Source organism: Mycteria americana, chromosome 4, assembly GCF_035582795.1.
Source record: "Mycteria americana isolate JAX WOST 10 ecotype Jacksonville Zoo and Gardens chromosome 4, USCA_MyAme_1.0, whole genome shotgun sequence".
NCBI classification, from domain to species: Eukaryota; Metazoa; Chordata; class Aves; order Ciconiiformes; family Ciconiidae; genus Mycteria; species Mycteria americana.
Genome location: NC_134368.1, coordinates 85583008 through 85596779, shown reverse-complemented (window position 1 = coordinate 85596779; position 13772 = coordinate 85583008). Strand labels below are relative to the sequence as shown.

At 43.0% G+C, this 13772-nt stretch overlaps 1 protein-coding gene across 4 annotated transcripts in view; it reads right to left on the bottom strand.

Annotated features, from left to right (window-relative positions):
* QRFPR (pyroglutamylated RFamide peptide receptor) overlaps positions 1-4744 on the bottom strand; it is a 40785-nt gene extending 36041 nt beyond the window's left edge. For all 4 annotated transcript variants that reach the window (XM_075501156.1, XM_075501153.1, XM_075501155.1 and 1 more), the window contains exon 1: positions 4182-4744. In XM_075501156.1, the coding sequence (XP_075357271.1) occupies positions 4182-4521 (340 nt within the window). In that variant the 5' untranslated portion in view covers positions 4522-4744. The remainder of the gene's footprint in view (positions 1-4181) is intronic.
* Between the last annotated feature and the right edge of the window lie 9028 nt (positions 4745-13772).

Here is a 13772-nt window from a genome sequence, read left to right as displayed (position 1 = left end):
TTCTCCAGTTGCTCCAGGCAGTTCTGTAAAGATATTGCTGTTACTCAGCTAACTAAGCAGCATCAGAAAATAAAGTGACTCTTGTATATTTGGCCCAGAGACAAAAGCCCAAATTTATCTTTAACAGTGCTGCCACCAGAATGACAACAAGACTGCTACTGCTGCCTCCTACCTATGATCATGAGAGCAAATCCTCAACTGCTTCAGTTTGCACCAAGACTACCTTTGCTGTATGCATCAATTTACCCCTTACTCAGCTTCCCATTTTATCTTCCTCTTACCAATAAATACGATCCCAGCGATCATTTGTGCCAAAGCCACAATTTTCTTTTTTTTCCACAGTATCTTCCACATTAGAGAGAGAGTAGTTTGCAGGATTTTTATTGAAAGTTCCCTTAGAAATTACAGCCATTTTAGTTGCAAAGTATAAATTCAGAAATTAAATCATATACTGTCACTACTAGTCTCACACAGCCATACAGATTCTTAAGAGATCAGACAATGAAAAGTGAGACCGATTCCCCCATTTTCAGTCATTATGGTGCTGCTTCCAGTTGCTGTGTATGTAGAGCTAGCAGGTCTGTGTTAATGCTGCATAATCATCAGGCAAAGTGAGGCATGCATTCAGTTTCTTGAAACTGCAGTTGCTAAATTGTAAGTGAAGTTAAGATGTATTAATTAATATACTGTGGAAAAAGTCATGCCAGTGCTTTAGTTTTTCTCATCTGTCAGAACTGAATTAAGTTCTGATAAGTATAATGCAGTGAACATGAGAAATCTTCAGTTTCTAAAGAATTCTGACAAACACTTTCTATTAGAGGAGCCACTTTACCATCCACAATTTGAATTACTTTACATCACCAGCTATCAACATTCTCCTTGGAGTCCTGTTGTAAACTATGCACACCTGGAACCCTTTGGGGTGAAAGGGTTTCACCCTTCACTTCAGAAGGACCAAAACGGTAGCTCTTTCTAATAGCATCCCATAATGTCTTAAAAGGTAACAGCTGCTCTGAAACTGTGTCTGTTCTTACATTTGTATGTTCTGCCTCTACAGCCTAGAGTGTTTGCAGTTTTCCCCTCACCTCTCCCATTCTGCTGTGGGTTTCTGAAGGAGAAAAGAAGGAAAGAAACACAAACACACACGGACAAGCATGGAAATCAAGAACCAGTTCCAAATCAAAGACAAGTACAAAACACACTCATGTCTCAGTTTACATCACCAAGTACAGATGCTTGTTTTAGTGATGCAAGTGCAGCTAAATCAAGATATAAAGAAACCCAAAAATATTTCTAGCATCAAGTGTCTCAGGATGCACCACTTCTTCCAGCAGGGATATATTACATAGTCAAATCACCTTTTTCTTAACAGAGTTAAAGCTTGCACTACTCAGAGATGTTGCATTAAGGTGGATGGGAATAAGCTTTCTCAGACTACAAAATGAAAGGCAAAAGGAAAATTAAACCAGTAAAGCTAGCAAGGAAAAGACTCCTCCCAGACTGGCAGGCTCTGATTTGCAGTATAACTGTAATCACCATTCATGCTTCACAGTGTAAGCCTCAGGAATCAGATACCCTTGGGATGCCATCAGTTTACATCTCATTTGTTTTCCTGAATTTTACTTCACACATACACACAGCCCCCAACAGTGAAGGGTAACACCCATCAATTATGTTACATATTATGTCCTGCCAATACTGTGTTAAAGCTAATTATCTTACCAGGACCATAAAGGCTGCTATCAAAGTCAATGGGATCCATGGATCCCCTTGTACTGAAGATGCTCTAGCACAGCAAAGAGGGTAGACAAAAAGTACAGTAAAACCCACAGAACAGTATACTTTAAAGTATCCAGCTACTGAATATCTGAAGGTATTTGTTGCAACCTTTTACACTCACTACTACTAGGTTTTTGTCAAGCATCCTCAGTAACAGAAGGTAAATGGAAACTTACATACTTTCCCCATACTCTTCCACATGCTTGGGCCATATCTGATGTAATTCACCTCAGGTGGAGGCTTTATCCCACCCAACTTTTAGTTGATTCTGCTCAGATGTATAGTCAAGCTGACAGACCAGGGTCTTCCTTATGAGTGAGAAGAATCACACCTCTTATCTTTAGGGAAAGCTATTCAATTCAGTCCTCACCCTTTTATGTGAGATCTCTTGATGCCACCAGTAACTTTCTGCTGTATTCTTCTTTGAGCAAGGACAACTGGAACTACAATAGTCAAAAGGAAGGCACAGCAGTATAGCTACCAATTTATTCCATTATTTTTATTTACACATTCTTATTAGTTTTGGGATTCAACATCTGTACTGTCTTAAAACAGTGGTTACCTCCCCCAAAGACAGCTCATAAGAAAATAAAACAGTTGTCCTTACTATCAGGAGCCCCTGGAGATTTGTATTCATCGCTTCTCCCACAAAGTTCCTGGTTTTCAGACAAAATTAAAGCCCACTTCACATTGGGTTAGGTATCCAAATGCTTTGCAAGTCTCCTCTGACCTGTCAGTTCCCACCCTGCATTCTAGTCTGTGCAATGTACTAGAATTAAGTCTTCGTGTTCTGAAGGTAACCTTCACCGTTTCCCAAGAACAGAAGCACACGAAGCCTTGGAAATTGAAACATAACTGTGCCACTTTATGAACATTCTTTCTGTTCATATTGAAATATTGTGAAAATATTTCAATTTGTGATTGTACAAGATGTTGTCTGCTACTTGCTGTAAAACCATCCCTTTTATTTTTCCACTTATGATTGTCAAACACTGTTTTAAGACCAAGAAAAGGAAGATAAATACCATTTGCAGTGTTATTTCACCTTTGTCTTTTTGTTACTTTACTACTTTGGAACTGGGATGCATAAAAAAGAAAAAAAGAATAATTATTTCTACACATCAGTGAGGCCTTGCCCAAAGGTCCTTCACATCAACGGGAATACAACATAATTCCCAATATATAAGCATATCTTGAAAACAATGCATCGTTTCAACATGAATTCTGCATGTTCTCTCACTCCCCTATTTCTCCAAGGACGCATTCTTTTTCCTTGCAAAAGGTTAAGGAGGTCTGACTCCAAGTCAAGTGCTGTCAGAGGAACTTAAGCTGAATAAAGACTGATATTTCACTTGCCAGATAGATTTCATTACTTAGAGAGAAAAAAAGAGAAAGTACCACAAAGACTACCTCATCTGCACCGCACAACATATAGTTTCTCACGCACGTACTACAACTTTAACAAATACAAGCATGAAAGCATGCTGGGTTTAACACGACCTGAGGGAGTGGTTTAGCCATTATTTAACTCTGCAGAAAAACAGCCGACGGCAGGCTGAGGCTCCCGAACTACACACCTGGAGATAGCGACCCAGTCCTGAGATAAAAGACTACGAACCGCTGAACGCGGCCAGCGGCTCCAGGGAGAGCAGACGTTCCAAGTTTTCACCAAAGAGCTTAAGCCCTCTGCGAGCACGAAGAGCTCCGCAGGGGTGCGCGGGAATAACGCTGCCCTCAAGGGAGGACAGCAGCCCCCTCACAGCGGGGCGGCCGCGCCTCTCGAGCTCAGCGGAGGACCGGCCCCAACGGCCGAGGCTGCCCGGGGCTCACCGCGGGAACACCCTACACCCCTCGGGGTCCCTCACAGGGGGCGGGAGGGAGAGGGGGGTTCCTCACAGGGGGCGGGAGGGAGAGGGGGGTTCCTCACAGGGGGCGGGAGGGAGAGGGGGGTTCCTCACAGGGGGCGGGAGGGAGAGGGGGGTTCCTCACAGGGGGCGGGAGGGAGAGGGGGGTTCCTCACAGGGGGCGGGAGGGAGAGGGGGGTTCCTCACAGGGGGCGGGAGAGAGAGGGGGGTTCCTCACAGGGGGCGGGAGGGAGAGGGGGGTTCCTCACAGGGGGCGGGAGGGAGAGGGGGGTTCCTCACAGGGGGCGGGAGGGAGAGGGGGGTTCCTCACAGGGGGCGGGAGGGAGAGAGGGGTTCCTCACAGGGGGCGGGAGGGAGAGAGGGGTTCCTCACAGGGGGCGGGAGGGAGAGGGGTTCCTCACAGGGGGCGCTGGCCACAAGCACTGCCCCACCGCTGCGCCTCATCGTCCGCACCCCCCCCCCCCCCGCCACACCTCCCATAAGCGGCCGTCGAGCCCGTAACAGCCCGGGGCTGTCCGCCCCGGCCCCGGCACCCACCGCCGAGCCAGTTGGAAGAGATATTCTGTAGCATGGTGAAGGGGATGCAGAAGAAGGCGATGAGGAGGTCGCTGAGCGCCAGGGAGCAGATGAAGATGTTGGTGACGGTCCTCATGGCTTTGCTGCGGGTCACCACGTAGAGCACCAGGCAGTTGCCGAAGAGCGCCAGGGCGAAGATAAGTACGCAGATGAGGACGAAGGCCACCTTGGTGCGCCCCGGCAGCTCCGGGATGTACACCAGCGGCTGCAGCCCGTAGAGGGCGATGAACTGCTCCCGCGTCACGTTGTTGTCCCGCAGGAGCTTCGCGAACTGCTCCGGGGTGATGTTCAGGGACCGCATGACGCTGTCCTCCCTACTCCCTCCTCAGCAACCCTCAGCGCCGCCGCCCGCGCCCCGCCATCGCCGGACCGCCGCCCCTCCGGCGCTCTGCCGGGACACGGGGCGAGGCAGCCAGCACCGGACCAGACCCGGCGCGGGGAAGAGGGCGAAGAAGCAGCGACAGGGACACGTAGAGCCGGGAGCAGCCCGCGGGGGACAGGACGGGACGGCGGCAGCGCGACCAGCTCCGCCCGGCGGCAAACTTCGAGGCAGCAGCGCCGCCGACTGCCGCGGCCAGCGGGCCCCGGGGCGGGGGGGCGGCAGCCAATCAGCGCCCAGCGCGGGTCCACCCCGGCCCCGCCGTTGAGGAGCGGGACGGCCGTTAAACGGTCTTCTGCCCCTCACAGCCCTGCCCCGCCATCCCCACCGCAACCCTGCGGCAGCTGACCGTCATTCACGGCGGGTGTCGTCCCAACGGAGGTTCGAAATGCCCAGGGTGGGAGCTGAAACTACCAAGCCAATCTCTCGTCACGTTTGGATCGGGCTGAGAGGAAAACAGATTGTGTAGTAGGTAGATGACCTTCTCCGTGAGAGGAGACTCATGCCACTCACAGCCCAGCACAGCATCACGCTGCTGCTGGGCTTTGCACAGCCCAAACGAGGCAGCGGGGGGATTTTATCTGCCCTTCCAGCCCCCTCTGCACCAATGCTGCTGCAGGCCCTCATGTGATGAGGAGCCAAAGCTCAAACAGAAAAGTAATTTTCCAAGCTTTTGGCCATTGAGCTCACTGAGATCCCAGGAGGCTCCTGAAGATTCCTCTCCCAGGCAGACGTTCACCAGCAGTATAACCACTCTTACCAGAGGAGGCTTGACAGAATCCCATCCCACGCAACCTAGCTGGCTAGGCTACTTAGGTAAGGTTACGTAGGCTACTAAGGTGCGCTTAGATAACTGGCTGCAACAGTAGTCATGAAAATGCCACTGTGGTTTAAATGTGGATAACAATGGGAGTTAAGGTCTAACAGAGAGGTCAAGTTGAAAATATGCATTGATTTGTCTTCCATCCTGTTTTAAGTTGCCCGGTACGGCTTTCTCGCTAGCGCAGGTATACCCTCTTTGTACTGTATCATAATACATTTAATAGCAACAACTTGTTTTTAATCAGTCACATGATAAATTATTGAAAAAGATCCAGAGAAGGCAATAACACGGAAAACTGTTCTGGCAACACTTCCCCCTCCCCACAGTGATAGATGTTTCATGAGGAAACAACATCACCTGGGAGAATGCTGCAAAATTAGATTTTGTACAGAAAGGGTGCTCCTTGCCCTGGGTACATGTCCTTACCTGTACTAGGGAAGTATAAAACAGAATGAAGAAAAGTCTAGCAAAAGCTGTCTGTTTATTAGGTATTACATTGCTGGCTTGCCAAGGAAAATTGCACGGGGGAGATTTCACCACCAAGTCGTTCTCAGCAAAATGAATGTTCTCAACAAGAGCAAAGATATTTTGTGTCATCTTTGAAAGAAAACATTTGTGTTAAGTGGAAATCAATGGAGAGAAGTTCCCGTGCATGTGCTGTTATGTATGTATTCCAACCTGCACAAGTCAGTCCTCCAAATGCTGACAAACCTCTTTTAAGATATAGCTCCATGGCAAAGAATTAAGATTCTCTTTATTATTCCATCATGAAAGGGTCCTGTCACCCTTCCTTGGTGCAGTATGGCCCTGCGTTTTCCTCTTGAGACCAATGTAATCAGGCTCCCTGTCTGACAGGCTTTCTAAGCCTTGTTCTGGAAGGCAAAAGCTCATCAGACTGACTTAGTTCCCAACATTCAGACAGCCCCTTTCACCTTCTGTTAGGCCTACCTTGTTGGCTAGAAAAGCTTGCTCTTTTAGGCCTGTAATAATCCTGCTGAGTTTATGCTCCACTGCAGACAGACTTCTTTGGGTTCAATTTTCCCAGCGCCTTCCCTTGGACTATACACTAACTACACCAGGTATAGCCTAAAGCCACCTTCATGTACTCTGTTCATACACACCTTCCTATACCTCTTTTTCTTTTCCTTTTCCCTCTTCTCCCCCCCCCCCCCCCCCCATTGCATTGTGTTAATAACAGAAACCTCATTTAGAAGCTCTTCTATTAACAACCAAACCAGATGCATTTCAGCAGATTTCATTCCTATTATAAATAAAGAAGGGCCAAACGTGGAGAAGGCCAGTCTTTGTCATTATGGACTGCAGTGTTGTGTTATTCATTGCAAAAGCATCCAAGTATATCAGGAACTTAACAAACAGGAATAAGCTCTCACCTAAATACTGCAAATAATCAGGGTTTATGGTTAACATGGACATTTGTTTTGCTTCTATCCCTAGTTTACTACTATGATTGCTCATTACAAGTAATCAAACAGCATTAAAAATGAAAAACGTCTGAACAGTTAATCTACATAATATAAACAAATCTTGAAGCTGTAGGCTATGGAAGTGTGCCTTTACATCTGCTGCAGATTTAGCTGATTTTTGCATGCAAAGAAAGGCATGATGCAGGTAATCTTACCGATAACATTTGTCTTGAATATTTACCCACATGGAGAAGATAAATGTAGGATTTACAGAAACTTTCAGTCTCTATGAGCATTGTCAACCCTTTTGGCTGAAGCAATAACAGCATGGACATCATACAAGTGACACAGCAAATCACTAGTAATCATATTACCCAGCTCCTTGACCTGAATAAAATTCTATTTGGAGTAAAAAGGGTTCAGTTACAAAAGATGACCTCATCTAAAACCAGCTGAAATTACTGAAATGATTTCTCCACTTCCCTGGGCTACAAATGATTGGTAGGTAGGGAGAAGTGCTTACTTTTCAGGACAGGCAACTAGTGTTCTACCTTATCCTGCACCCCGTGGCCCCTGCCAGCTGCTTCTGCTTCCTGCAGTCCACAAAACAAAGCAATATGGGGCTGCTCTGACTCTCCCCACTGTCATTCAGCTCTTCAGTAAAATGACCCGTCGTGTAAAAGTCTTTTCTCTAGAACTGGAAAGAGAGGGTGTGTATATGTAAAAAGGCAGTCCTACCCTGGTTCTTAACAGAAGAGGTATAAAACAGCCTTTTGAAACAAATGGGTTTCTTTTTCCTTAATTAACTTTCTTAATTTGTAGATTTGAGCAACTTCACTGCTGCCTTGCTTGCCAATATGTATATATATACATAGCTTGTATTCTCCTGCATGACTTTTTTTCAGTTTTTAATGATGATTTTCCATATCTTTTATCATCTACCTCCAAATCCACTTCTGTTTCCATTGAAGTCTACAGAGTTTTGATATTTACGTCAATGGGACATAGGTCATGCTGTTACATAATCTTTGTAACACTTAAGAAATTAATTTCTGTTCTAAATTTGAGAAGCTGTATTGTGCTGTAAAATAAAGACTATTATTAGCCTGTACACAGCTTTATAGATAATAATCAATTACAAGGCACTTTTCTGTTCCTCTGACAATTATTTGTGAAACTGATGTGTTTACAAATATAAAGCAGGGTTTGAAAAAAACAAAATATTCTAACAAATAGAATAGAAACATTGCATTTTTCATTGTTCTTAACTGGAAAAATTAAGCCTCCTACTAATTAAATGGCTAGAAATGTTTTACTTCTGTGTCTAGAATCCCAGTGAAACAACCTTGCAACCTGGACACAGATCAAGTCTTGGGTTTGCCAGTCATTTTACTTTGACTTCAAAGAAATTATATATTCTTTTGTCACAAACCTACAGACTGATAAGCATGAAAAGCGGTGAAATATGAATTGTACCAGATTGCACTCTGTCAAAACCACTCATTTCTTCGTGCCACCATATGCTAATTTTTTTTGCCTAGATGATTCATCAGTATGACACTTTCTTCTCATTCAAAAAGGACAGTGAATTTTTTTCAGACTGAAAAATACTCCCAGTCAGTTTGTGCACAGGTGGGAACCTTTTCTCTTACAAAGCTAAAAGAAGCTATAATTGCACTCTGTTTGTTTCCCTTTTAACAGCAAGCAATAACATCCATGTATGGCTGCTGTGAAAAAAAGCCAACAACAAGGAATGTGCATACATAGTTTTGCATAAGTTCTGTAAACTGACCGTGAAGTTTGTAAAAACTGTGAACAGCACACATTTTGAACATTGAGAAAGCAAATACTTATTGTGTAATCCTAAAAGAAATTTTAAAACAAACTTTTTTCCTTCCAGATCTCTACTCACATTGTCTAGTTCAGGCAAAAGAAATAGATGACAAAACTAGTAACAGAAAGAATCCCTTTCCTCCTCCTCCTCTTTCACTCTCTTGACATTTTGAAAGACTTTGGAAGAGATAATTCCTTTCAGATCCATGTTACCAGTTTTTAAACAGCCACTGCAACTAATGACTGGTAAACCTATTAGCCTTGGATCCTTCAGTAGATACATTGGAGATGCACTCACCTCTAATCCATATTAGTACCACAGCTTTTAGGATCATTCTTCAAAGGAATGGAACAGCTTACCATCATCATTAGGTAATTTTAGGTTAAGTAAAAAATAAAGTAGCTATTAAAATTGTCAAAGCAGCCTCTGAAAGATACATTTAGTTAGAACATTTGCTGTTTATTGAGAACATATGTTTCAGGAGGGCACTGAGGCTAAATCCTCATCTTTAGGTTTACATGCTTTTATACATTTAGACAAACAAACCATAAATCCTCTTAGATAAGGGAAAACTTGGCACTAATTGGAGTAGAATCTTAATTAGTCGGTGACTAAGGATACAGCTCAAGGTTGGTCTTATCAGCGTATACCTATTTCTGGCTATTGTCTCATCTTCTTCATGCATGCTTTACTTTCCATCACTTGTGATGGCAGGCACCTTCCACAAAACAGTATTTATTAAGAAAAGCATCAATATCTAAAATGGAGTTGCACACAGTTGCAAAGTATGTTGGAGTGGTTGAACAGAAAATAAATTACATTAACCTAGTGTGTGGGCTAACTCCAAAATGTTTTGTCTCATACTGTGTGACTCTGCTGATAAACACTGCTGGCTGAAAATCTTTATTCTTGTGGAGCCTTATGTCTCCATGGTTGGGTTCATACACACCTCTAGATTTAGTGATCCCCGCTTAGTTTTAGAACCCCATCTTAGTTTTTAGCCCCATCTGTCAGTGATATTAACATACAGTGCATACACGGGTGTGTGACAGAGACAAACCTTACAGTTTGATACAGCTTGCTAGTCATATTTGATGCAGCGATTAAACGAGAACTACTACATGCCTGAGTCTCTTTATTTAAGCTAGGGAAGCCTGACCTCACTAGTCCTGTCTTTGAAGAGGAACCATAGATCCACCAGTGTCTGTCACAGTGGCCTGCTGCACAGCCCATGTCTCCAGAATGCAGGATGCTCAGTCAGGCAGCTGCTGCACGCCTGGCACAACTCCCCTGCGTACCCTGCTAAGGACTGCAGATACACCAACAATTCACCATGGAACCGTTCAACTGTAACACCTATGCATCTTAAAGAATTTTCATGGAGAATAACTTTATGTCTTATGGAAATAGCAACCCACCTCAGTGCAGGTTCTTAGTCACCCAAACCAAGACTTTGTTGCTAAGGCTGTTTTGACATTATTTGATTTACAGTTTCTATCCTCTACACTATATCCCAGCCCCTCAAATTGTACAGCTGGCACAGAAATCGGTTCACTGAGCAAGAGCCTTTTAAAATTACCTCGAGAAATTGATCCCTTCCCTCAAAAGAAGACATTTCTAATAGGTCCTGATGCATGTGACACTTACCTCCATTTACTTTTTACCCCACTCTCTGACAACCTTCCCTCGGGCTCCTTCCTGGCTTTTCTTCCTACTGCAAATTAAGACTTTTCTAACAAAGTCTGTGCCGGACTAGGACTTATTATTTTAGACACTTCTGACTTCTCCTGCCATTTGTCATCCAGAAATGTTTAGTGAGGAACTTGTGGAATCAAAAATCAGCTGCAGCAAGCAGAATGCTCAAAGGAAAGAATTTAAATGTATTTGTTTTCTTCTACTCTCCTTCCTTTCCTCCCCTATTCGCTCTTGTCATGCAAATTAAGCAAAAAAAAAGACAGTTAAGAGCTCTGCAACTTAAAAAAATAGATATACTATTTGACTTGTTGGGGGGGGTGTATTTGAAGAGTGGGTTTAATCTAAAAAATTAAGTAGTGATTATGTACACATGTGCAAGTATCATTCATATACATGCCAAAATGCTAAGCTGTATATTGATTAGGTTTTTAACTTCCTTCCATGTGCTTGTGATGAGAAGCAGTTCACCCATCCTCATTTCTCTAAATCTTTTCTCTTTCCAGTGACAATTCCAATTGGTATTCTCTTTTATTCACATACACAGAAAACCAGCTACTTTTTGCCACCTGTTATCAACTGCCACGGTTTCCCCCAATGTGAAATTAAATTTCCTCATCTTCTGATTGAATATCAAGTCTAAACCCTGCCCCAGTCCCATTCATTAGAAATAGTCACAAATTCCTCAACAAACAGTTTTCACTGTGGCCAGCCACAAATCTGTTTCTGTTGTCCTCAGGTCAGTTGTAATGAACGTCAGGAAACAATGGGGACAGCACCAAATATCCTCGTTCCTTGTAGCCTTCATGTCCTTTTCATGTCTTTCAATGATTTCCAGATAACTTGTATCAAAAAAACAGTTCTAAACCTCACGTAAACCTCATTTACAATTACAGTGAAAGGATTCCAATAGTAAATATTTTCTTTCCTCTAAAATGTTTCTGCTAGCTGTCTGGTCAGCCCCAAATATAGCAGAAATCCTGAATACCTCTTGCTTCTTCTTTCAGTTTAAGTCATCATTTTCGTACTATTTTTTAAGACTTTGGTTGACTGTCACACAAAGCCTTATCCAATTGTAAAAGACCTATTACAACTTTTAGCTGTTAGCCCTCTATTCAGCTTGCACTGGAATGGATTCTCCAGCTAAGAGCAGACAGGGTAATTTCCACACTTTCATTCAAGAAATATAAAAGTAATTTCATTTCCTGATAGTCCAATTCTCATTTTCTTTCTTTCTATTGATACTAGTATTCAGCCTTGTCGTTTGCAAAACATTGCATTAAATGTCTGTACTACAGTATCTGCTCTCTTTTCCTCCTCAAGTAAAGAGCCATTTATCACAAAACAACAGATTCAGTCCTAGATGCCAAGTAAAAACTGAGAGAATCTTAGCCTCTCCAGGGAAATGCAGAATACGGTGTTACAGGGATTGACAAGGGAAGCTGCATCATTTTGGAAGAAAGCGCTTATAAGAACTGTCATTAACTTTTTAAATTTAAGTTACAGTCATGATTTGGTGTATTGAATATTATTAAAATACTTTGATATGAGGATTATCATACTGTAATGTTCTCAATAATTTTAAATGTTTCTATTTATAATCATTAATTTGATGTTGTCAAGTAGGGAATTAAGCTGTTTGTCCTATAATGACTATCTGACAAAATTTCAGTCACTCATTTTCAAGTATCAAATACCTCTCAGGGAAAGTTCTTTCCTAAAGAATATAATGCTGCAGTTCTATATGTCAAGTATTCAGTTATATAAATGACCCTAAATTATTTCTGAAAGAGAAGTTTATGTTAGAAAATGTACTTTAAAAAGTGAAATGAGCTCGTTAAACTTCTGTAAGCAAGATACTAGGATCCTACCTTATTGCCAAGTGAAAACTTACTGATTCACCAATCATCTTTTCAAAAGCTTATTGAAAACTAGGTCCATTTTCTTGTGCTTTGCGTTTGTATCAGGTATCACTAGATAATTACGAAAAGCTATAAAACAAAAGGTAATAAAACCAGTTTGATAATAGACAGGAAGGAGAAAGAGTTCATGAAAACTGTAAACCATGCCTGAAGTCAGAGTCCCAAACACAACCTCCACAGCCTCACAACAGTGCATCACCGGTCAGGCACGTACGCTAATTGTCTTTAACAGGCAGCTGCTGATATGGTACACAGAAGCTCGAGTTGCCTGAGTGCTTTGTGAAGGATTACAAGTAGCATATGAGGCTGATGATCCACTGTCTGGCTCTGTCTTTAAGAAACAAACTCAGTCCCAAAATAATAAGTTCTAAAACCCTGTTAACAGACAAATTAGTGTGGGCTAATGCCCCACTGATCATACAGGCAATTCGTATGCTGAGAAGATTCAGTGCTAATGTAAGCATCGATATCAGTCATGGTATAGCAACCTTACCAGCACTGACCTCAGTCTTAACATCAAAGCCAACACTCAGTCAGTTATGTGAAGCATCCAAAAGGCTGATATTTCATCATCACCTTTTCTTGTTCTCCTCATTATTACCAAATGCAGTTGTAGTTTTGGTACCGACCCTGGCATCAAACAGCATTCAGCTTGTAAGAGTTCAGTTGTGTCTCAGTTGCTAATGTTCTGGGGGTGAAAATGTTCAGTCACCTCACAGTGCAAAACAAGTCAACTTGTGATCTAGCCAAGATTAACCTCACCACTAATGGAAATCTATTAGACCCATAGGAATACTCTCTGGAAGTTGCAGGCCACTCTGAATTAACTCCAACTGCATTAAAAAGAGGTATCAGCCACCTCATTTCAAGTTCAAATACTTACCTTTTCATGCCAGTCCTGCCTCCCTGCTCTTTGAGCTATGCAAGAAACTCAAGTCCATCAAAAGTCTTCCACAGGTCTGAGTCCTCAAAAATACACATACACCAGCTTGAGAGGAAACCTTACTTTGGTTGCTCCAGATACATGTGGCCAAGTGCCAGCCTCCGAAATTGAAAAATACAGAGCAATTCTTTCTTGTTGAGTCACCTCAGTTTATCAAAGAGGAGCTCGGGGGCATAATTTTAAAAAGCCAAACAAAGGTCAAGGTGGCCCTCTAGTCTGCCTTACACACTTCGGTTATTTCTCTTGCTACTGCAGCAACCATGAACTCCAGGCACTGGACGTTTCAGAAGAGGCACAGGGTGAAAACTGAAGACCTGTCCTCTCTCAGCTCCAGTGAGAGTGCTGACTTAAGACTCAAAATCTACCTTCTCTTCCATGTAATACATCAGTCCTCCTTTGCAGCAGAAACCCTACCACCAGCCATGGGCAAGGAAAAAATATTAACACATGTATTTTCTCTCCCTCAGCGCTTCATCCTGCTCCTGTGAAGTATTGGCAGAGCTGATGGAAGCAATACTAAACACAGTTCATAGAG